Source organism: Podarcis filfolensis, assembly GCF_964270895.1.
Source record: "Podarcis filfolensis genome assembly, chromosome: 10".
In the NCBI taxonomy this organism is placed as follows: Eukaryota; Metazoa; Chordata; class Lepidosauria; order Squamata; family Lacertidae; genus Podarcis; species Podarcis filfolensis.
The window spans coordinates 507,456-531,352 of record NC_139612.1 but is presented as its reverse complement, the minus strand read 5'-3'; the positions used below and the strand labels follow the sequence as shown (position 1 = coordinate 531,352).

The following is a 23,897-nucleotide window of genomic DNA, read 5'->3' as shown; positions in this document are numbered from 1 at the left end:
AAAACGTGACAAGGCGGGAACTGATGGGGTGCAAGCAGGGGGGACAGTCCGTCAGAAACTACTGGTCGCGTTTTGCGATGTTAGTCCACAGGCTCGGGTGGGATCTGGACTCTGAACCGATACAAATGTTGTTTGAGGCGGGTTTATCCCCCGAAGTGAAAGACGAGTTGTCCCGAGCGCCCTGGCCGCGGTCGATGGATGAACTCACAAAGGCTGTGCTTGTGATCGGCGTACGCCAGGAAGCGCGGGCTCAGGAGAAGCGGGAGATAAGAGGGGAGCGTTTCCATGACAACCGCATTCCTGAGATGCCGAAGGAGCCTTCCCAGGCGGCGGAGCCGATGGAAATTGATGGCGCGCGCGCGAAGTTTCAAACGCTGGTGAAGGGTGGAAAAGGGAGGGAAAGGAGTGGAAAACTACCAAGAAGTGTTTCCTCTGTCAACGACCGGGACATTTTGCTAAGGTCTGCCCTCAACGAAAAGCCTGGCAAGGCATGGTGGGGGCTGCAGGCCACGATGAGAAGGGGGAGGAAGGGCAGGTGCAGGGAAACGACAGCGCCTGGCTGCCAACCAGCAGGGGCAGCAGCCAGGCCAGCGACCAATAGAAGTCCCCCAGCCTGACCCCCCCAAGGCAGCTATAGTCATAGAAGTGGTGCTAGAACTCCTGAATGGGCAACCCGTCAAAGTGAAGGGGCTGCTAGATTCGGGCAGCTCGTGTAATTTCTTCAGCAGAGACTTCAATCTGGAGCACCAACTCCACCTGTTACCACTAGATTTCCCCTTGCAGTTGACCACCATCGATGGCAGGGAACTTGTGGGAGGGGAAGTGACACACCAGACACCGCCAATGCGAATGAGGGTCAGTCACCTTTGGGTCAGCTTACTGCTTAGAACACTGTCTGGGAGGGAAGGAACCCAGAATGACGGTGGCCAGGGTGGCGGGGCTGGCCTTGGAACAAAAAGGGGAGGTGCCACCACAATATGCTGACTTGAAGGAGGTCTTCAGTGAGAGGGAGGCAGATAGACTACCACCCCACAGGTCCTTTGACTGCCAAATCAACCTACTCCCAGGAGCTCAGTTGCCGGTGGGTAAGCTGTATGCCATGTCTGACCGGGAGATGCAGGAGTTGAGGCAGTTTATTGACAAGAACTTGAAGAGAGGGTTCATAAGGGAATCAAAGGCGGTGGGGGGCAGTCCGGTGTTCTTTGTGGACAAAAAGGAGACCAATCAGCCCAGGCTAGTCGTAGATTACCGGGCCCTGAACCTGGTGTCAGAACCCATGACTTTCCCAATGCCCAGGATTGACGACATTTTAACACGTGTGAGGCAGGGGAAGATTTTTACCATGCTGGACCTCAGGGGAGCATACAATTTGATTAGGATAAGGGAGGGGGACGAATGGAAAACAACCATGTTCACCCCCCTGGGGGCTTTTGAGTACTTAGTCATGCCATTTGGATTACAATCAGGTTCCGCCTGCTTTCAAGCCTTCATGCACCATGTGTTGGGGGCCCTGCTGTACAAGAATTGAGTAGCCTTTCTGGATGACGTCTTAATCTATTCGGACAATGAGAAGCAACACGTCAGACACGTCAGGGAGGTGCTACAGAGATTGCAGAAGCATCAGTTGTGGGTCAAGCTGGAAAAATGCCAATTCCACGCCAGGGAAGTCGAGTTTCTGGGGTACAAGTTCTCAGACAAAGGCCTAGCTATGGACCCAGGCAAAGTGAAGGCAGTGCTGGAATGGAAAGCCCCCAAAAACCGAAAGGATGTGCAGAGGTTCCTAGGCTTCAGCAACTTCTACAGGAAGTTCATAAAGAACTTCGCTCACTTGACAGCGCCCATAACAGACTGTCTTAGTAGCAAAAAGAAGTTCGCGTGGACAGAGAGTGCACAGCAATCCTTTGAAAGGCTGAAGAAGGTGTTCGCCTCGGAAGAGCAGCTCCTGCACGTGGATCTGGAGAAGCCCATGAGACTGGAGACGGATGCGTCCGACCGAGCCATTGGAGCGGTCCTTTTGCAGCCCGGGGCCAAGCAGAGCTGGAGGCTGTGTGCCTTTTTCTCAAGGAAGCTGAGCAAGTCAGAGCAAAACTACACAGTGTACGACCGAGAACTGCTTGCGATCTATGCGGCATTTCGGCAATGGAGACATCTATTGATAGGGGCGCAGCACAAGATCCAGGTCCGAACTGACCGCAAGAACTTGGAATACTGGCGGACCGCACGAGTGCTCAACCAGAGACAGATTCGGTGGGCCCAGGAGTTCGCCAAGTTTTCCTTCGAGATCAGATACATGCCGGGAGAGGAAAACGTAAGGGCAGATGCTCTCTCCCGGAAACCGGAATACATGGAAGGAGAGGGACCGCCGGAGACCAGACACGTGTTCCCCGAGGATCGGTGGGTGTGTGGGGGAGCGTTGGTTGGGAAACGAGAACTGACAGGACTTACTAGAGACGATGCGTTCGCTCAGACGAAAATCAGGGAACTCCGAGACGGAAGGGAAGACAATGGTGGGTTTGAAGAAAAGGAAGCGCTACTGTACTATAAGGGGGCACTGTATGTACCGGGGGAGACCTTGAGGGGGAAGGTACTTAAACAACTCCACGACAACCCAACAGCTGGGCACTTTGGACAGCACAAGACCATGCTGCTTGTCACCAGGCAGTTCTGGTGGCCAAAGGTGAGGGAAGACGTACGAGAATACGTATGAGGGTGCGACCGATGCCAGAGGGCTAAGGGGGAGAGGGCTGCGCCCGCGGGGTTACTGGAACCCTTATCTACACCGGGAAAGCCCTGGGAGGTGGTGTCCATTGATTTTATGACAGATCTGCCCAAGTCAAGGGGGAAGACAGCAGTCATGGTAGTAGTCGATCTACTGACAAAAATGTGCCATTTCGTAGCTTGCTCACATGCGACAACGGCAGAGAAGAAAGCCAGGCTGTTTGTGGATCACTTTTTTAGACTGCATGGGGATCCCTTGAGGGTAATCTTGGATCGCGGGAAACAATTTACTTCCTGGTTCTGGAGGAAGCTCATGAGCTTGCTACAGGTCGAGGCGAGTTTCTCGACGGCGAGGCACCCAGAGACCAACGGACAAGCAGAGAGAGCGAACGGTATACTCCAACAATACCTACGCTGCTACGTCAGCGAGAGACAGAACGACTGGGTAGAGAAATTAGCTTTGGCTGAATTTGCGTACAATAACGCTGAACATGTGTCCACGGGAATGAGCCCTTTCATGGCCAATTATGGGTGTCACCCCAGGGCCTTCCCGGGGAGGGGGGAGGAAGGATGGAGTGTACCTGCGGCTGAGCAATTAGTGGAGGAAATGGAGGCCTTGCAGCAGCAACTCAGGATGAACTTGGAGCGCGCCAAGGAAGTTTACAAGAGGCAGGCGGACAGGCACCGTAGGGAGGGGGAGGCCATACGGGTGGGAGACCGGGTGTGGTTGTCAACCCAAGGGTTACCCCTAAAGGGAGGGTGCAAGAAGTTGCAGCCTAGGCGGCTGGGGCCTTTTGAGGTAATACAGCAGGTGAACCCAGTGGCATTCAAACTCAAGTTGCCTGACAGCATGAAGATACATCCGGTGTTCCATAGGTCCCTACTTTCACTGTACAGGGAGGGGCGGGAATTTCCAGGGCGGGAGGGAGGAGTCACCACCCACCCGCGGGTAGAGGAGACGGAACACTGTAACCAAGCCACGGAAATACTCGATTCAAGGTGGCGAGGTCGCCAGGTGGAGTACTTGGTAGCTTGGGAGGGAGAACCCAGGTCGGAAAACACGTGAGTCCCCGCTGAATCAATCAATGACGGGCATCTGGTGGAAGAATTCCATAGTTTGTTCCCAGATAAGCCAAAACCACTAGCTAAATTCTGGGAGGAAGAATTTGGACCCACAGACGACGAAGGGGACTTTGTGGGTTTTCCTGCCTCCGAAGAGGAGGGAGGGGAGGTGTCCGAGGGAGAAGAATCAGACTGGGAGGTTCAACCTGCGGGAAGAGATCTGAGCGGATGGGAGGCTGGTTTTGAATCCTCAGAGGAGAGAGAGGAGGTTGTCCCGGAAAATCGCGCCGGGGGTGGGGGTGTTCTGGGGAGCAGGTGGATGTCAGGGAACTGCCATCAGGGCTGGAGGGAGAGAGCGGGCTCCAGAGGGACTCCAGAGAGCGCCCCGGGATGGGGAGAGGCAGCCCATCTTCTGGGGAAGGGAATCAGCGTAGCACCAGTGGAGAAGGCTTCTGCGCAGGGAGAGTAGGCGGAGATTAGGCATCAAAGAGCTTCTTTGCTGGAAGAAGTTCAAGAAACGCCCACTGACGGATTCTGACAGCGATTGAGACAACCACAAGCGAGTGGCTGTCCGGACAGAAAAGGTTCACTCAGGCAACCCAGCCAGGTATGGCGCCGGTTTACGCACGAGCAACCCCTAGAACCATTACAGCAATCCGTCAGTCACTGACGTTGCTTGTGCGCAGCCCCGGAGAGGCAGCACGATGAGCCAAACAGGGACAGCCGGAGAGACGGAGCAACAAGCCGTGGTGCGAGGTCTAGTCGAGAGGAACCGAGACCTGGAGGCACATGTAGCTACCCTGACGGCGCGGCTGGAGGAGAGACGGGCTCAGGATGCACAGGTCAGAACCACCCCCATCGCAAGGAAGGTACCGGGACTGGTACACAAGTTTGGGGGAAAGCCCCAAGACTACAATGCCTTCCGAACGGAAGTTCAGTACGCTTTGGAATTGTCACGGGCGAGTGGCTGTCTGGACAGAAAAGGTTCACTCAGGCAACCCAGCCAGGTGTGGCGCCGGTTTACGCACGAGCGACCCCTAGAACCATTACACCTGCCAAGAAAACTCCATGGACAAAGACAACAGGCATATAAAAGTTATGACGCTGGAAGATGAGCCCCTCAGGTCGGAAGTAGTCCAACATGCTACTGAGGAAGAGCGGAGGACAAGTACAAGTAGATTCAGAGCTGATGAAGCGGCTGGGCCAAAGCCGAAAGGATGCTTAGTTGCGGATATGCCTGGAAGCGAAAGGAAAGTCCAATGCTGTAAAGAAAAATATTGCATAGGAACCTGGAATGTAAGAACCATGAACCTGGGTAAGTTAGATGTGGTCAAAAATGAGATGGCAAGAATAAATATTGACATCCTGGGTATCAGTGAACTAAAATGGACGGGAATGGGCGAATTCAGTTCGGATGACCATCATACCTACTACTGTGGGCAAGAAACCCGTAAAAGAAATGGAGTGGCCCTCATAGTCAACAAAAGAGTGTCGAAAGCTGTACTGGGATGCAATCTCAAAAATGATAGAATGATCTCGATACGAATCCAAGACAGACCTTTTAACATCACAGTAATCCAAGTTTATGCACCAACCACTGGTGCTGAAGAAACTGAAATTGACCAATTCTATGAAGACTTACAACACCTTCTAGAAATGACAACAAAGAAGGATGTTCTTCTCATTATAGGGGATTGGAATGCCAAAGTAGGGAATCAAGAGGTAAAAGTAACAACTGGCAAGTTTGGCCTTGGAGTTCAAAACGAAGCAGGGCAAAGGTTAATAGAGTTCTGACCTGGTCATCACAAACACTCTTTTCCAACAACACAAGAGACGACTCTACACATGGACATCACCAGATGGGCAGCATCAAAATCAGATTGATTATATTCTCTGCAGCCAAAGATGGAGAAGCTCTATACAGTCAGCAAAAACAAGACCTGGAGCTGACTGTGGCTCAGATCATCAGCTTCTTATAGCAAAATTCAAGCTTAAATTGAAGAAAGTAGGAAAAACCACTGGGCCGGTAAGATACAATCTAAGTCAAATCCCTTATGAATACACAGTGGAAGTGAGGAACAGGTTTAAGGATTTAGATTTGGTGGACAGAGTGCCTGAAGAACTATGGATGGAGGCTCGCAACATTATACAGGAGGCAGCAACGAAAACCATCCCAATGAAAAGGAAATGCAAGAAAGCAAAGTGGCTGTCCAACGAGGCCTTACAAATAGCGGGGGAGAGAAGGCAAGCAAAATGCGAGGGAGATAGTGAAAGATACAGGAAACTGAATGCAGATTTCCAAAGAATAGCAAGGAGAGACAAGAAGGCCTTCTTAAACGAGCAATGCAAAGAAATAGAGGAAAACAATAGAATGGGAAAAACCAGAGATCTGCTCAAGAAAATTGGAGATATGAAAGGAACATTTTGTACAAAGATTGCCATAATAAAAGACAAAAGTGGAAAGGACCTAACAGAAGCAGAAGACATCAAGAAGAGGTGGCAAGAATACACAGAGGAACTATACCAGAAAGAAATGGATGTCTCGTATACCCCAGGTAGTGTGGTTGCTGACCTTGAGCCAGACATCCTGGAGAGTGAAGTCAAATGGGCCTTAGAAAGCACTGCTAATAACAAGGCCAGTGGAAGTGATGATATTCCAGCTGAACTATTTAAAATTTTAAAAGATGATGCTGTTAAGGTGCTATACTCAATATGCCAGCAAATTTGGAAAACTCAGCAGTGGCCAGAGGATTGGAGAAGATCAGTCTACATCCCAATCCCAAAGAAGGGCAGTGCCAAAGAATGCTCCAACTACCGCACAATTGCACTCATTTCACATGCTAGCAAGGTTATGCTTAAAATTCTACAAGGAAGGCTCAAGCAGTATGTGGACCGAGAACTCCCAGAAGCGCAAGCTGGATTTAGAAGAGGCAGAGGAACCAGAGACCAAATTGCAAACATGTGCTGGATTATGGAGAAAGCTAGAGAGTTCCAGAAAGACATCTACTTCTGCTTCATTGACTATGCAAAAGCCTTTGACTGTGTCGACCACAGCAAACTATGGCAAGTTCTCAAAGAAGTGGGAGTGCCTGATCACCTCATCTGTCTCCTGAGAAATCTCTATGTGGGACAAGAAGCTACAGTTAGAACTGGATATGGAACAACTGATTGGTTCAAAATTGGGAAAGGAGTACGACAAGGCTATATATTGTCTCCTTGCTTATTTAACTTATATGCAGAATTCATCATGCGAAAGGCTGGGCTGGATGAATCCCTAGCCGGAATTAAGATTGCTGGAAGAAATATCAACAACCTCAGATATGCAGATGACACAACCTTGATGGCAGAAAGTGAGGAGGAATTAAAGAACCTTTTATTGAGGGTGAAAGAGGAGAGCGCAAAATATGGTCTGAAGCTCAACATCAAAAAAACGAAGATCATGGCCACTGGTCCCATCACCTCCTGGCAAATAGAAGGGGAAGAAATGGAGGCAGTGAGAGATTTTACTTTCTTGGGCTCTCTGATCACTGCAGATGGTGACAGTAGTCACGAAATTAAAAGACGCCTGCTTCTTGGGAGAAAGGCGATGGCAAACCTAGATAGCATCTTAAAAAGCAGAGACATCACCTTGCCAACAAAGGTCCGTATAGTTAAAGCGATGGTTTTCCCAGTGGTGATATATGGAAGTGAGAGATGGACCATAAAGAAGGCTGATCGCCGAAGAATTGATGCTTTTGAACTATGGTGCTGGAGGAGACTCTTGAGAGTCCCATGGACTGCAAGAAGATCAAAGCTATCTATTCTTAAGGAAATCAGCCCCGAGTGCTCACTGGAAGGACAGATCGTGAAGCTGAGGCTCCAGTACTTTGGCCACCTCATGAGAAGAGGACTCCCTGGAAAAGACGTTGATGTTGGGAAAGATTGAGGGCACAAGAAGAAGGGGACGACAGAGGACGAGATGGTTGGACAGTGTTCTCAAAGCTACAAACATGAGTCTGACCAAACTGCGGGAGGCAGTGGAAGACAGAAGTGCCTGGCATGCTCTGGTCCATGGGGTCACGAAGAGTCGGACACGACTAAACGACTAAACAACAACAACAACAAAAGATATCGAGCATCAGAACAACCTGGCCACTATAAGGAAATTCTGCCCATGGTATGATCAATTTTCATCTTCCCATTTCGATTCTCTAGGTCCATACCTGCACAACTAGCTATCACAAAATACAGACGTGCTTTCACACTCACAAGACTGAACGTTTTGTCATTTGCTGTACTTGAGGGCCGATTCCAAAAGATCCCGCATGAGAAACGCCTTTGCCCCTGTGGAGACGGTAGCACCGAAACAGTGGCTCACGTCCTCCTGTCTTGCACTCTCTACAAAGACCTGAGGAACGAGATCATTGCTATGTATTGAAGTTCTCCCCCTGGCCACCAGGAGTATCGTGTATATAGTTTTCACTCAGGTCCACGTCAGTTACTTTAGGCGGGAAACCCTGGATTGCTGTTGCTACAATGTTGACAGCCGGCTGCCTATAAAAGCAGGCCGGCTGAGCTGTTTGCTGTTCAGTTCTGCTCCAGCTTACAAATAAAGAGCTGCTTTGGAGAAATCGCTACGTCGTCTGCTATGTCTACCCACTATTTAACAATCATCACCCCACTCATACTGACCATCCCAGGGCGCACAACCACTGCCACAGTGTCCTTTCTCCTGTCAGACCAAACGGAGCAGATAACAGCAAAGGTTGCTAGGTTCTTAGCAGGGGCAATCAGAATAAGGGCCACTATCTGACTGTTGATTCAGGATTCAAAACTGTGCTTTTATACTAAATATCCTTTTTTCTGTGTATATTGTAATGTTTAACTGTTGCTATGGCAACTTTCAACTTTGAGCCAACCCCCCCCTCAAAACGGGGCTTTCCTCCTCCCTAAAAAAACTGAGCTGAACCCCCCAAAAAAGGGTAGATCACTGCCAGTTTTTAATTCTGAAAGTAGATTGCAGTCTCTTGAGAGTTGGCCACACCTGGTTTATGGCATTCTGTTTGGAGAACTTTATTGGCAGCTTCGCTTGCCCTCCGTGGAGCCCACACGCTTCCCTGCGCGTGTCTGCTGCTCCGGACTTCCAGCTGCAGTTAGCAGAGCTTAAGTACACAGCGGTAGAAGCAGCCTTGTGTGCTCAATAAATCAGGCAGACGCTCGGTGTCTTCCTTATCTTACAAAGAGCTTTAATCTCGTACAAATCAACAGATCGTAAATCCCGGTGACACGCAACTCATGTCGACCCTCTCCGTGAGCGGCTAGACTCACACTGTGCACACTGTGTGTCAGCGTAGTCAGACACTCCCAGTGTTCTAAACACGCCTCCAAGAATGTGAGACGTCACTCAGAACTTCTTAACCCTGTAAGTTCTGACTCTCACCATACCCCCTCTCGTATCACATTCTGAGAGGACTTGTGAAGACACCTTTACAGACCTCTGTGTGTCCCACACCTTCCCACCTGCCTGTTGAGTCTCACAAATCTCTGGTTCGCACTGTGCGAGACCAACCCACGCATTTGTGACTCGAAACCTCTCAGGTGGAATTCCCTTTGTTGCCCGTGAAGACCGCCTGGGCACAAACTGGGGTTCTTCTTCTGACCCACTGGGGCCAGCAAGTGCGTCTTCTTCATCAGACGACTCCCCCTCTGACTTGACCCGTCTGTGAGCTTTCTCCATCACTCTAACAGGAGATGAGGGCTCACTCTTGGACACTCCTTTCACAACCTGTGGAGACGCCTCCCCCTGGTGCTGATCCTGATCATCGACCAGATCACCATTACCTGGCTCTCCCTCCTCCTCAGATTCGGACAGACAATCTGAGACAATGTCATGGCTGACTTTGCGCCTTGACCTACTTCCCTGCTGCTCTTTGAACTCAGCATGCTTACTGACCAGAAGCTTGGTCTGATCACCTTCTGGGTATGCAAATCTCCACCCCTTTGTCGCGGGCTCATACCCACAGAAGATCATTTCCTGGTACCTTGGACCACCCTCTTGCTGCAACCACTTTGGTACAGGCACCATGGCTCTGCAACCAAACGAACGGAAGAAATGCACCTGCGGCTTCTGTCCGTTGAGCAAGAAAAACGGGGTGTCACCTACCACTGAATTGTAGCACCTGTTCATTGTGAAATTGGCCGTTTTTACTGCCTCCCCCCAGAAACTGTGAGGCAACCCAGAGTCACACAGTAGGACCTCTGAAACTCGAACCAGAGCTTTACTCCTCAGCTCTGCCACGCCACTCTCCTGAGGCGAAGTCACCTTGTGACGTATCCCCCTCTGGCGAAAGAAACTCTTTAGAGCAGACCCAGTGACCTCTGAACCACGGTCACACTTGAATCCCTGCACCTTGGTGGAGAACCTCTGTTCCACCTGCGCAACCCAATCCCTGATCAGTTGCGTTGCTACCTCCTGCGTTTTCAGCGAAAAAGCCCAGGAGTTCTGAGTAAAATCATCGAGCAAAATCAGCAGAAACCTGGCTTTGCCCAGACTTGGCTGAGGCATAGGCCCAAACAGGTCTGCGTGCACAAGCTCAAAAGGCTTTGTGGTTACTCTCTCCACCCTGGGATAGCTGTATCCCTTGTTCTTGGCTTTCCTGCAAGCCCTGCAATTTAGGGTTTCACCACATTCTCTTACCTTGCACCCTTTGGTGCATTCTGATAACATCTGCAAGTCATCACAAGACCCATGTGCAATCCTCTTGTGCCACACGCATGCACATGAAACATGAGTGTGAATGGGACTTCCGGGTTGGTGCCATTGTTTAATGGCGGATTCCCTCCGAGCTCCGGAGGGAATCGGCTCCGTAGCGTCTGGGTCTGGCCGCTGCGGCGAAGCGGGGACCCTTAAAATCACAGGCGCGGATGCCTGTGAACATAGAGACTCGGCGGGCACCATTTGCGCCCCCCAATCCGCGACGGAGCCTTTTTAAAGGCTTCGGAACGGAGGCGGGGTAAGGCGTGGTGCTGAGAGTACTCCCTCGTCTACGGAGTGAAGCCGCAAGCCATTGACAGAGAGCGCCAACTTCTTCTAAGATTGATTGGATTCTAAAACATCAACCCGTGAGTAATACGGAGATTGGAACTTTAAAAAATTTTTTATCTTGGATTTGGAACGAGCGGGAAGGGGCTAAAAAGGAAGTCCACCCCCCCCTCTTTGTAAACAACTTAAAGCAAAGGACTGGGCAGCTAAGGTCGAGAGAATCTGTTTCTTGCTTTTTTTAACAAAAGATCCTGACCTCACGGTCTGGACATTATAAGAAGATATTCTGGAGGATAAAAAGAATTTTGGGAGCTGAAACTACACCCCCCCCTAGACCCGGGAACGTCCGATGAGAAAGCCTGTTGCATGGAAGATTTTGACAGCTGTCAAGTGAGCTGCTAGTCAGCTAGTTGTCAGCTGGAAAAAGAGAACATTGTTTCTGCTGTTTTTGCTGGTTTATTCGGGATAACTTGTTGAAAATAAGGTTGATACAAAATAACTGGACTTTTGGTTTTTGAGCTGAAAGGAAGATCAAGGAATTAAATCCCCCTAGAGGGGTAACAAGGATACTACATTACAAAAATGGCTGGAGTGTCTAAATTCCAAGCAGAATTGGACAGAGCACTTGTTCTCTTGGGAAACTTACAAGATGAGTACGATGCTTTGTCTACAGAGGTATCGCTATTACATTGGACAGTAAACAACAGCTTGGAGTCTGATAAGGATTTGAAACAGGAAGCCTATTCAACTGAACAAATAAATGAAACCGAAAGCGTAGACACGATGGAGCAATATGTTCTTTTTGAAGAAAACGAAGGAGGAGATGGAGGTTTGCAGGAGTCAAAGGAGAGCTACAATATGAGGCCTGACATGATGATAAAAAAGGACAATAAAAACTGGATGCGGAAAGCCTGGTTTGATTGGGAGTTTGGAAAATGGAGAGATCCTCTTTTGAGGAGATCTGAAGACCTGAGGATTATAAATTTGCTGAAGGTGGAAGCTGGAGCTGTGGGGACATTTGGATTTGAAAGAAATTTGAAACAAGAGTTGGAATACCCCATAGGCTTTGCTTTTGCTTTTAAGTATGGAGGACTGGCTAGAAGCAACACCGATTCTGTTGGGCCGGAGCCCCTCCGAGACCTGGGGCTTAACATCAAGGTCTATCAAAGAGACCGGCAGAAAGGAACTGAGAGAGACATAAGGGCCTCGGACCTGAGATCTCCAGGCTAAATAAATAATATAAAGACTGATGGATATTGGTTGGGGACTGGAACCGGGAGAAGGGTGGGTGGAGGTTGGGAATCCAAAGGGTACATAAGGATAATTTGCATTGCTTTGTTTGTTTTATATTTTGTTAGTGGTAAGGAAATTGGGTAAACCGTGGAAGGGAAATTTTGGTCGACTTTAGGAAAAAGGTTTAAGAATAAATTAATGAGGTATAAGTATTGATGTGTAATTTTAATAAGGTGAAATCGGTTTTTTTTTCTTTTTTTTTTTTTAATTAAGTGAAAATAAGGCTGTTAAAAATAAACTGAGGAAATGGAAAAAAGAAGTAAAGTAAAATAACAGTATGTTAGAATAAATGTTTAAGTTAAGGTGAAGAAATAAGTTAAGGACTTGCTGAATTGACAATTTAAATTGGAATACAAGAAGGGGAGGTGTGAGGAGGTCTGAGAAATAGGGTTGAGGAAAATAAGTATCAGAAACTGTATGTGTTTTCTCTATTTTTCTGTTTAGTTTCGAATATGCTTTTTTGTGTTGTTTTTATTTTGTTTATTTTTTTGTTTTTGTTTGTTGTGTGTTTTTCGAAAATACCAATAAATATTTAATAAAAAAAAGAAACATGAGTGTGAATGTTTGCTTTCCCAGCATTCCCCACTCCCTTTTCCTCCAGTGGAGTTTCCAGAACAAAGAGGTTGTTCTGATTTTTCTCAACACGTACCAGTTGCTTCCCCCCTCTGGAAATTGTACAGACATTGTTCTCAAAACAAACCGTGTACCCCTCCTGTAAAAGACATGGTACAGACAAAAGACAACATTTCAGTCCCGGCGCCACGTAGACTTCCAGCTGCGCCTGCAAAAAAGAAAGATAAACATTGCCGGCTTTTGTTACAAGCCTCTGTGACCCATCAGCAAAACACACTGATTTCCCAGCTGAAACAGCTCTGCAGTTCTTTATCTGGACACCAGGTGTCTCAGGCACGAGATGTCTATTTGCAGCAGAGTCAATGACCCAACGTAACACACTGTCCTTCGTTGCCTTAGCAACAGAGTTCCTTCTGCCCCCCTCCTTGGGGCCTTTACAGGTGTCTTTCAAAACAGCCATTGACGCAAACAGCTGATAAGCACCTCCTTCCCCTTCCGGCCGTCCCTGCGACTTCCCACGCTGGCCTCTTCTCCCGGGCTGGTTCCCATGGGAAATGTCCTTGGGACTTTCCTGCCCTTTCTCTCTCTGTGGACAACAGCGGCGCAGGTGTTCAGGGGAACCGCAAACATAACAGCGACGAGTGGAAAACTTTACAAAGTGGCCTTTGGACTTCTGTGCCCCCCCACTCTTGCCAGCAGCACTCCTTGAGGCTTTTCTGCAACAGGGGACGTGGCCTTTGGCTTCCAGCTCGGTGGTTTCTCTGCAAACCTTCTCCAGCTCCTGCCAAACAGCCTGGCACTCAAGACCCTTGGACTGGCCTTTCTGGCCTGCACCCCCAAAACTCCTGGGTGCACAGCTTCCAGAGGAACAGCTTGCCACTGCTTTCCTCTTCCCAGCTCTCTGCAGCTTTCCAGCACATGGCCCATCTCTCTGGCGTGTTGAAGCATTGCAGCAGCTTCCGAACACGGCTCCAGCCCCCCTTGGGCTTCCTGGGCGTCCCACAGCCCCTCCTGGACTTGCAGCTTCTGTGCAGCATCTGGCCCCCTCTGGTGTGGCTCCCACTGCAACCTTCAGTGCCTGCCACGCGACCCAGGGCTCCTTCCCGTCCACCTCTTCAATAGGGACTGCACACGTTTCATGGCTGCCTGCCATCTTCTCCCCTGGGGCCCAGCTTACTTACAGACAGTAGTAGCCTCTCATGCACCCGGTTACAGCACAGCTCCTCCCAGCTGGCTTCTTGCCTCACGATCAAAGGCACAGCTTCCAGCTCCAGCTGGCTTCAGCTTTTCTCCACTGCCCTCCCTGGCAGGAGATCACACAGCACACACCGGCACGGACTTGGCTTGCTTCACAGCGTCAGCTGACCTTCCATAACCTTTGGAGAACTTTATTGGCAGCTTCGCTTGCCCTCCGTGGAGCCCACACGCTTCCCTACGCGTGTCTGCTGCTCCGGACATCCAGCTGCAGTTAGCAGAGCTTAAGTACACAGCAGTAGAAGCAGCCTTGTGTGCTCAATAAATCAGGCAGACGCTCGGTGTCTTCCTTATCTTACAAAGAGCTTTAATCTCGTACAAATCAACAGATCGTAAATCCCAGTGACACGCAACTCATGTCGACCCTCTCCGTGAGCGGCTAGACTCACACTGTGCACACTGTGTGTCAGCGTAGTCAGACACTCCCAGTGTTCTAAACACGCCTCCAAGAATGTGAGACGTCACTCAGAACTTCTTAACCCTGTAAGTTCTGACTCTCACCATATTCTGCAATAAGTATTCTATTTGCTTAGGGCCAAATTACTCAATGCACATTATTTTCCTCCTTCCTATAAGGGGAATATCTCCCCCTACTATTTCAATATGAAGATCTAATATTTTAGAAATTTAAATAGTATGGCACCTTAGCTGAAAATATATGCTATGGTGTGCTGAATGTCAATTCTACAAATGCTAATATGAACGGAATGTTTTTAGAATAATTTATTAGACCATGATTCAGTTTAGGATTTAAACTTTACCTCTCCACATCTGTCCTTTCCCAACACATTGCATGTCCTAAGAAACAAGACCCTACTCTTTCCACAAGTTCTCTTGTAAGTGGAGTAGCATAGCCACAATGAACCCACTGAAAGACAAGAGCTATAAACAATTTGTGATAGTATTACTTTGAAATATTAAACACATTTGTTGTTCCTAGTAAGAGATCAAAAGTTTTATCTCAATAAGAGGTATTAAAGAGGGAAGAGGGTAATAAGCAACATTTGCAAGACATGGAACCAGTCACATTTCTTACCTGAGGGATAGCTCAGGCATGAAATTCTTAATCTCAGGGTCATCAGTTAAAGCCCCACATTGGATGAAAGATTCCTGTATTTCAGGGGGTTGGGTTATATAACCCTCATTGTCTCTTCCGGTGCTACAAGTCTGTGATTCTATAGTACAGTGGAACCTCGAGTTGCGGACATAATCCATCCTGGAGGCATGTCCGCAACTCGAAGCGTTTGCATCCAGAAGCGCCACGATTTAGCGCTTCTGTGCATGCGCGACTGGTGAAACCCGGAAGTAACCCTTCTGGTACTTCCAGGTTGCCGTGGGACACAACTTGAAAAGGCGCAAACTGAAGCAGACGCAACATGAGGTATGAGGTCTTAACCTGTCAAGCTGGAATATTTTATGATCCCCCTTTGCCAACAGTATGTTCTGCACTGTAGGAAACGGTGCTCATAGAACATGTCTGAAAGGAAAGAAGTAGCAAATTAAGAAAATCCCTTTCATTATTCTGCATTCTAGTCCTTGTCCATTTTAATGCATATAAGCAGGTATATAGCAAAGTTGTCTTAACAAGTATTTTTCAAGCCTCTTTGTTGTTGTTGTTTTTTTAAAAAAAACCCTTCACATGTATTTAGAAAATTTTAGCGTTTATATTTTATACTAACAAAAAATGTAATAAAAATTATTTTAAAAGTTTAAAACTCATTTTTAAATAAAGTTCACTAGATTTTTCCATTAACACAACATACATTTTAATATTTAAAAATGCATATTAGGCACGCTGAATGAACATTTTAAAGCAGAGGTTTTCAAACTTTTTGAATCCACTGTTCCCTTGACCAACTACATTCTTTCTGTGGCTCCCCTGTGGGGAAACGTGCTCCAAGCCTCAGGATCCCAGTTACGTCCCCCCTTGCCTGCAGAACAAGCAACCCCTCACCCTTTTCAAACATCCTCTCTTGTGGGGTGTTCCCTCAGCCTCCTCTCCCCTCTCCATCGCCACCCTCTGCCCAACCCAAAGAGAGGGGCCTCCTCACACAGGCCTGGGAAGAGGGTGTCCCAAGCCTCAGAGGCCCAATGGAGACCAGTACCTTACTCACTTTGGGAGTGAGAAGTGGCGGCAGCAGGCACCGCTGGGTCTGTGTGGCAAAAAGGCTCCCCTTTGGTCCCAGGCACTCAGCTCCCAAGCAGGCCTTGCACACAGCAAGCACAAGAAAGGCCAGTGTGGCCCCTTCCTTCCTTCCTGGCCCAGCAGCGGAGCAAGCTGATCAGGCACCCGGGGCGGCTCACGTGCCCTGCACCCAGGGGTGGGGCCAGCCACCTGCAGGGGGGGCAGCTGCCCGTGGGGCGAGGCAAGCCGGGGCAGGATGGACACTCCGCGGGGCCTCCTGCATTGCAGGGGGCTGGACTAGATCTTCATGGTCCCTTCAAACTCCATAATTCTGACTTGCAGTGCCAATCTGCACTAATCCAGATTTACACAATGAATAAATCATATCTTTGGTTTTTAAAATGAAATATCTCATGATATTTTCTGTTAAAAAAACTGTTGCTCAATTATCCTGTTTCTGCAAAATGTACGGCATGTGATAGACTATACATACTTTTGGCATTTGGATCTAAAGTTCAAGCAATTGGGTGGGTGGGTGGGTGGGTCTGGGCAGATAGAGATATACACTTAACACTTAATGGGATGTTTCCCTTTGTCACCCACTGGTGCAGACCAGCATGTTCTGATGTATTTATCAGTAGAAATTGCAGAGGTTACACAATGGGCAATCTAATGAGCAATTCTTTACCACTTTCAAACTCTATTAAAACAACAACTGTGATTCACACCACTGGGAAGTCAGGGAAAGTCTTGGGAAGTGATAGAACATTTCACAACTTTCGCATCGTTAATTATGTTTCTGAAGTGAGAGATTCAGTGGGTTAAAAAAGAAGAGAAACAATTCTCAGTCTGAAAAATATTAACAAGCACAACCGCTCTCTTCACCACAGAAAACAACTGGGGTCACATAAGGTCCCTTGGCTGGCGCCCCACAAGTAGCATTATCACCGGCCTCTTGCTGTGAAACCAACCCCCTCTAGTGGTTTTCTCACATCTCAGCTTTAGCACACAAACTGTGAAGTGTTTGTGTTCTTGTTCTAAATCAAACTAGTTCTATGAAGGTTTTGAAAAGTCCTACACCCTGATTCAGAAGCCTCTCTTGTATTAGAATGGGATAGCAACTGACTAGCACTCATAGAAATTCAGTATTTAGGATTATAGAAACGCTGTAATTTTGAAGACTCTTTCCAGTCCTGAATTTTGTTTCCCTCAGACCAAGGCTATAAAGCACTATAATTGCCAGGCATGAGTGGCTTTGGCACAACCCCTTAGTCCTCATCCTCTGCTGAAACTATGCCTAGTAATCAATAATCAATTGGATTTCTATTATTTCCTGCTTACCCTCCCCTCCCTCTTCCATCTCTCCCTCTTTTATCTCCCCTGTGTTGGACTTCATAGTCTCTTGAGACAGATGGATGCCAAGAAACAACAACGACAACAATGTGATTATTTTAATACTTAGCATTTCAGGGAGTCCTCCCCCCCCCCCCCGCAGCAGCAACAGGAATCCTTGACTGTTGCAAGGATCCTCCCACTCCTGAATTTTTGATTCCTAGAATAGACAGTGGCCACACTAAGCCAGAGACAGTTAAGTCCAGTCGCAAACGACTCTGGGGTTGTGGCGCTCATCTTGCTTTTCCGGCTGAGTGAGCAGACGTTTGTCCACAGACAGTTTTTCCAGGTCATGTGGCCAGCAGGACTAAGCCGCTTCTGGCGAACCAGAGCAGCGCACGGAAACACCATTTACCTTCCCACCAGAGTGGTACCTATTTATCTACTTGCACTTTGACGTGCTTTCAAACTGTTGGAGAGCAAGAGCAGGGACTGAGCAACGGGAGCTCACCTTGTCACGAGGATTCAAACCTCCGACCTTCCGATCAGCAAGCCCTAGGTTTAGTGGTTTAGACCACAGCACCACCCGCGTCCCTATATACACCCGCATCTTTATGCATTACATTACTATAAATACGGCATGAAATACCACAGCTAATATTGTACAACAAAAATATTTTTGCTCTTTATATCAAAGAGAACAGACATACCTCTTCCACAAAGCTTTCCTTCTTGTCAAGCATTTCTTGTAATGTCTGGAGAATTTTAATACAGAGTTTTTCTTCCTTCTCCATTAGCCTTTTTGTATGATTTATCAGCCTTAAAGTAAAACATGAGACAAAATATCACACCAAATGGGGTTAGTCTCATTCTGATGATTTTCTAATCACTTGGATACTTTTCATTATATTGGCAAAAACTAATGAGGTTCCCAAACTTGCCCCCCCCCAAAGAACCACATGAAAATTGCTAGAGGTCTTAGCAGGTTTTTGATTTTTCTGCCGATTACAGCAATTTTAATGAACCGTGCTAGAAAACTGCAATTTTTGCTGTAGTTCTATTGCTTTTCATGTCTTATATATTTTACCTCAATGTATTACAATTTGAAATCCATAGAATGAAATACAATATAAGAAATGTAAAAAGCAATAAAATATAGTTAAATATCAGTCTATTTAATGCAATGGATGTGCCACCCCCCATCTTCAACCATAACTCAGCAAGCATGCTGTGGACCACCTGAGTGAAGTTGTGGTCCATGGATTACAGTTTGGCCTGGCCTGAACAGATGTTAGCTAACTTTTCCAGAAGAATGGGTAGCTCACTGGGAGCTCAGCACCACCCCATTACTAGACAAATCTATTTGGGAAACAACTAGGTCCAAGTCCGCCTTTGAAGGCAAAAGCCATACCCACCAATGGAGAAGGGAACAGACTACCTGTTTATCTTGTTTTCTAGTTTTTCTTTAAAAAGAAAAAAACTTGAATGGTAGCCATAAAGAAGGGCAGGGGATCACCATGCACGGGGGGGGGGGGGGAGATTAACCTGCCCAACCTGCCCAGTAAAAATGCACCCCCCCCCAAGCTCCTATTTGCCCCTTGAGGAAGGCTGCCATTGATTTATTGGCATAATCATCAACCTTTGTGTAAATGCTACCACCTCGGCTTTGCAAAATATGCCAGTTATTGTAGAAACAGAAAAATTGCCAAATTTGTTTGTTTCTCCAAGTTTGCTCTATTTAACATTTGCAAATTTCCTGAAGGACATCAAGGGCATGGGAAAGCCAAGACGCCAATATTGAAGGCACTCACCCAGACTGCAATTAAACAGTTTAACAAGTCAAGGCCAAGTATAGATAGTGGAAGACTAAATACACTACAAGTTGGAGTTTAACAATATATAATAAAAATCAAGGAAGATATTGGTTTTGTCTCAGTCCCTAGATCAATGCTTTAACAAAAGGAATTAAATGCATATTAAGTTTCACTGCAATATATTTAAATTTAAATGCTCATAACATTTTGTAATCCTTGTATATCTATTGGGGGGAATCGACTTGATTTTAGAAAGCTTGTGTGCTATTAAAAGGTTGTTCAGCAATCCAGCACACATTGCTTTGTCTTTCTATTCATTTCATTTCATTTCAGCTATTTACAGGGCTCTTTCCCTAACAGTTTTCAATTGTTGTTGTTGTTGTTTTATTTTTACCCCGCCCATCTGACTGTCTTGCCCCAGCCACTCTGGGTGACATCCAACATATATAAAAACATAATTAAACATTACACATTAAAAGTTTTCCCTATACAGGGAAAATTTCACCAAACTAAATGTATTTTGGATCGCTTGCACACCATTAACTGGGAAAATTGGTGCTCTGGTGCCTGCCTCATCCCCTACAACTCTGAGTATTTTCTATTAATATATGACATCCTATGTATCTTTGATATAAGAGAAACAAAGTGTCTTTCACTATGATGAATAAGGCAGAAGAATAAACCACAATGGGTAAAACCAAGAACAAACTTTGGCTTCAATAGCTTCAGGCACTTACTTGGACATGAAAGCCCCACATCTGATTCTAGCATCACTTCCCTCAGGGAAAAGAAGTTCAGGGCTGTGCAATACATCAACCAACACCGAAAATTCAGCCTGCATCATGGGGTTGAACTGCTGTTCCAAGGAGGCTACAACATCCTAAAAAATAAACACCTGGCTTGAGAGCAGTACATGTGAAAAGGATCTAGGAGTCTTGGTTGACCACAAACTTGACATGAGCCAACAGTGTGACGCGGCAGCTAAAAAAGCCAATGCAATTCTGGGCTGCATCAATAGGAGTATAGCATCTAGATCAAGGGAAGTAATAGGGCCACTGTATTCTGCTCTGGTCAGACCTCACCTGGAGTACTGTGTCCAGTTCTGGGCACCACAGTTCAAGAAGGACACTGACAAACTGGAACGTGTCCAGAGGAGGGCAACCAAAATGGTCAAAGGCCTGGAAACGATGCCTTATGAGGAACGGCTAAGGGAGCTGGGCATGTTTAGCCTGGAGAAGAGGAGGTTAAGGGGTGATATGATAGCCATGTTCAAATATATAAAAGGATGTCACATAGAGGAGGGAGAAAGGTTGTTTTCTGCTGCTCCAGAGAAGCGGACACGGAGCAATGGATCCAAACTACAAGAAAGAAGATTCCACCTAAACATTAGGAAGAACTTCCTGACAGTAAGAGCTGTTTGACAGTGGAATTTGCTGCCAAGGAGTGTGGTGGAGTCTCCTTCTTTGGAGGTCTTTAAGCAGAGACTTGACAACCATATGTCAGGAGTGCTCTGGTGGTGTTTCCTGCTTGGCAGGGGGTTGGACTCGATGGCCCTTGTGGTCTCTTCCAACTCTATGATTCTATGATTCTATGATTCTATGATTCTATGATTCTATGAAAACACCAAGAGGAAAGTGTCCAGTTTGGTTGGAACTGGCCATCTGTTTAATGTCTGCTGCTAGTTTTCCAATCATGAAGTAGAATGAGTCCTCATTTTTCAACATTTTTCCCAACCTGTGATGTGGACTGGGATGACCAGATGAAAATAGTAGTCGTATACCAGAAACACATTAACACTCGGGCAACATGTTAATTTCATCCAGACACTCATACATATATCGCCGCTATATTTATAACATGATGTTTTCACTAGAAGCCTCTATGCAAGAACATAACAAATTGGATCTAAATGGTTCCCTAATCTGACAAAAAGAGTCATCTCTGGACAGAATGGCTCCTTCTGTTGGAGGAAGTAAACCAACTAATCATTAGTGTGTAGTAACAGCTATGTAAGCATTTATTTTCAAAAGACAGAATGTTTACTGTGCTGCCACAACATTATGCTAACATCAGATATGCCAGCACACATTTTGGATGAAAGCATCATTCAGGAGGAAAGAAGACAAACTTCTGTCATTGACCTGAGAGAGTGAGAAACCACCATAAGTGGGACAGGAGTTCAGTGTGGACGGATGGAGAACAATTCTACCCTACCACTTCTCTGTCTCTGATATCCTTCACTACTTACCTAGTGTTAGTGGGCACCTCTATGGACCCATATATGCTCATATTCCAATTGGTGGCCTAAAACGCATCAATCTGTGATTTACCCGCCCATCTTGTCAACTGAGAAAGGGGAGGGCCTGTGATTCAAAACATAATCACTGAGCCTTACATGTTAGAGTAAAAGTGGTTGAATTCAAATTGCGTTGAAACAAGGGCTGCCTCCTTCCTTTCACGATGGAAGAGCACTGAGTCCATCAGCTTTGTAGGTTGTTTTTTTAATGTAGCAGGAAAACTTGTAGCAAGAGAGATATAAGTGTGACTAAACCTGCTGTGCCACAGAACACCATGAGTCTCTTCAATATACATAATAAATAGTTGCATTTTCCAATAGAAAAGTCTTGAGTTCCCCAACACTCTAGGCAGTCCATAAAAAGTCAATGGGGGTGCAAAGTGGCTGCTTAGTTTGTTGAGAAGTTTTAAGATTCGAATTTGGAAACTCTTGTGGGTTTTGTGGCATGCTGGTCCTAAGCATTGCGTTCTCCAGCACCTCATATACAATTTTTAAAAAACCAATAATATACAGACTGTAAACATGTGCCATTTTCTACCACACCTGTAGTTTCTCAATGATATTCCTGTAATCCCAAGCAGGTCCTCCAAGTGCTTCTTTAAAGCGAGGTCCGCTGCGGGCAGACATTCTCCAACCCATCACTGCTCTCTGCACCATATTAGAATGACTCTTCATGAAAAGTGTATTAACTTGGCTGTCCAAATCCACAGGGATTGCAATTCCACGGTTCTTTGCTTTGGAAGAATGCATTTGGAATAGAAAAATCTTAGTACAGATGCAAACATAATAATCCAAGTAAAAGGATGGGAAGTAGACATGGCATATAAGAAGGGAATGTTGCTGAAAATGGAAACTTTGGAGACAGAAAAAGACTAGGCTTGCAAACAGACTAAACTTCTAAGGGGGGTGGGAAACCCACCACTGCCTAGGATTCTCCATGGGTATAGAGTGACATCACTCTGTATGCTGGCACCTCTCTAAAAAAAGCTATATATTCTACATTGCCTTTTTCTGCCTCTGTGTTTTGTGCCCTCTTTCTCTTCCTCTCCATGTTTTGCATTTCTTTGTCCCCACTCTACCACTGGTAGGAGCACGGAAACAATCTGAGTGAGGCAGCCAAAACATTATGGCAAAAGAGGGGAGAACTTAACACAAGGCTGCTGTTTTTGGCAATAGCCATATCAAGATTTCATGTCTAGTTCCACCCTATTGTTATAAGCATTCTAAGGTCCTAAATATAAAAGAAACATTCATAAACGTACAAGGCAAACACATACATAAGAATATAAACCACGTTTCTGAAATAGTACAGGAGAGAAATCCTGAAGTCATTTTGACTCTCCCAAACTGACCTCAATATATTTCTCTGCAAGGAGGGAGGAAATGGGGAAAGCCTTCCCTTTGTCTGTTTGCTTACAAATCCTGTCTTAAGGGTGTGTTTGTGTATGAATAGAGCGAGCCTGTGACCTGGATTCAGGAACGAAAAGTATTTACCATCACAAAAGAATGGCCAGGCTGCCCAGGTAAAGCAATCAGTGACCATTAACAGATATCCTGGGAGGCAGGATTTATGCTGTAGACCACCTCTATCTGCAATGTATGTATGATATTTCAGGGGCTATAGGGTGGGCAACTTCAAAAGTCTATATAAGGGCTTGCACACCATTGTTCTGGGTTCTATCCTCCCTCCTGTGGGGAGCCTGTTGCAACAGTCAATAAAGATCAGGCTTACTAACCGCTTTGCTTCTCAATATTTTCTGGTTGGCTTCTGTTATTTTCTCCTACCGATCGGGAACCCACTTAAGGACTCTATACGGGTTCCTGGATACCTCATAAGGGAAAAGGAGCAGGTTTTTTTCCTATAACACTATGAAGAGAAAAAAGAGCTGCACCAGAGGAGGCAGTATTGCAAGTTTGATTAATGTCCTATGAGAGTTACCAAAAAATAGGGTATTAGCTAAAGGCACAGAATCTCACGGAAGCTGTTTTTTAGAACAAAAACAGGGATGTTTGGGGGGAATTTTGGAATAGAGAAGTGGCGGCCTTTGCCTTTTCTGAAATAGTTGTGTGTGTTTTAAAAAAGGAAGTTCCTTTACTGAATGAGTTACACATGTTTGCATTTAATCTCTAAGGCCTATGTCCTGGGAGACCAGGTAAAAATTTCACTTAGCCATAATAATAAGAGTAATTTATTATTTATACCCCGCCCATCTGGCTGGGTTTCCCCAGCCACTCTGGGCGGCTCCCAACAGAATAAAACATCAAACATTAAAAACTTCCCTTAAAAAGGTGTCCTAAAAGTCAGATAGTTGTTTATTCCCTTGACATGATGGGAGGGCGTTCCACAGGGCAGGCGCCACTACCAAGAAGGCCCTCTGTCTGGTTCCCTGTAACCTCACCTCTCACAGT

At 46.5% G+C, this 23,897-nt stretch overlaps 1 protein-coding gene across 7 annotated transcripts in view; it reads right to left on the bottom strand.

The window, feature by feature from the left end:
* Nucleotides 1-23,897, bottom strand: part of ITPR2 (inositol 1,4,5-trisphosphate receptor type 2) — a 334,430-nt gene that overhangs the window by 145,311 nt on the left and 165,222 nt on the right. For all 7 annotated transcript variants that reach the window (XM_083574843.1, XM_083574846.1, XM_083574847.1 and 4 more), the window contains 3 exons: nt 22,032-22,222; nt 19,930-20,072; nt 18,089-18,197 (listed from right to left, as the gene is read on the bottom strand). In XM_083574843.1, coding sequence (XP_083430969.1) covers nt 18,089-18,197; nt 19,930-20,072; nt 22,032-22,222 — 443 coding nt within the window. The remainder of the gene's footprint in view (nt 1-18,088; nt 18,198-19,929; nt 20,073-22,031; nt 22,223-23,897) is intronic.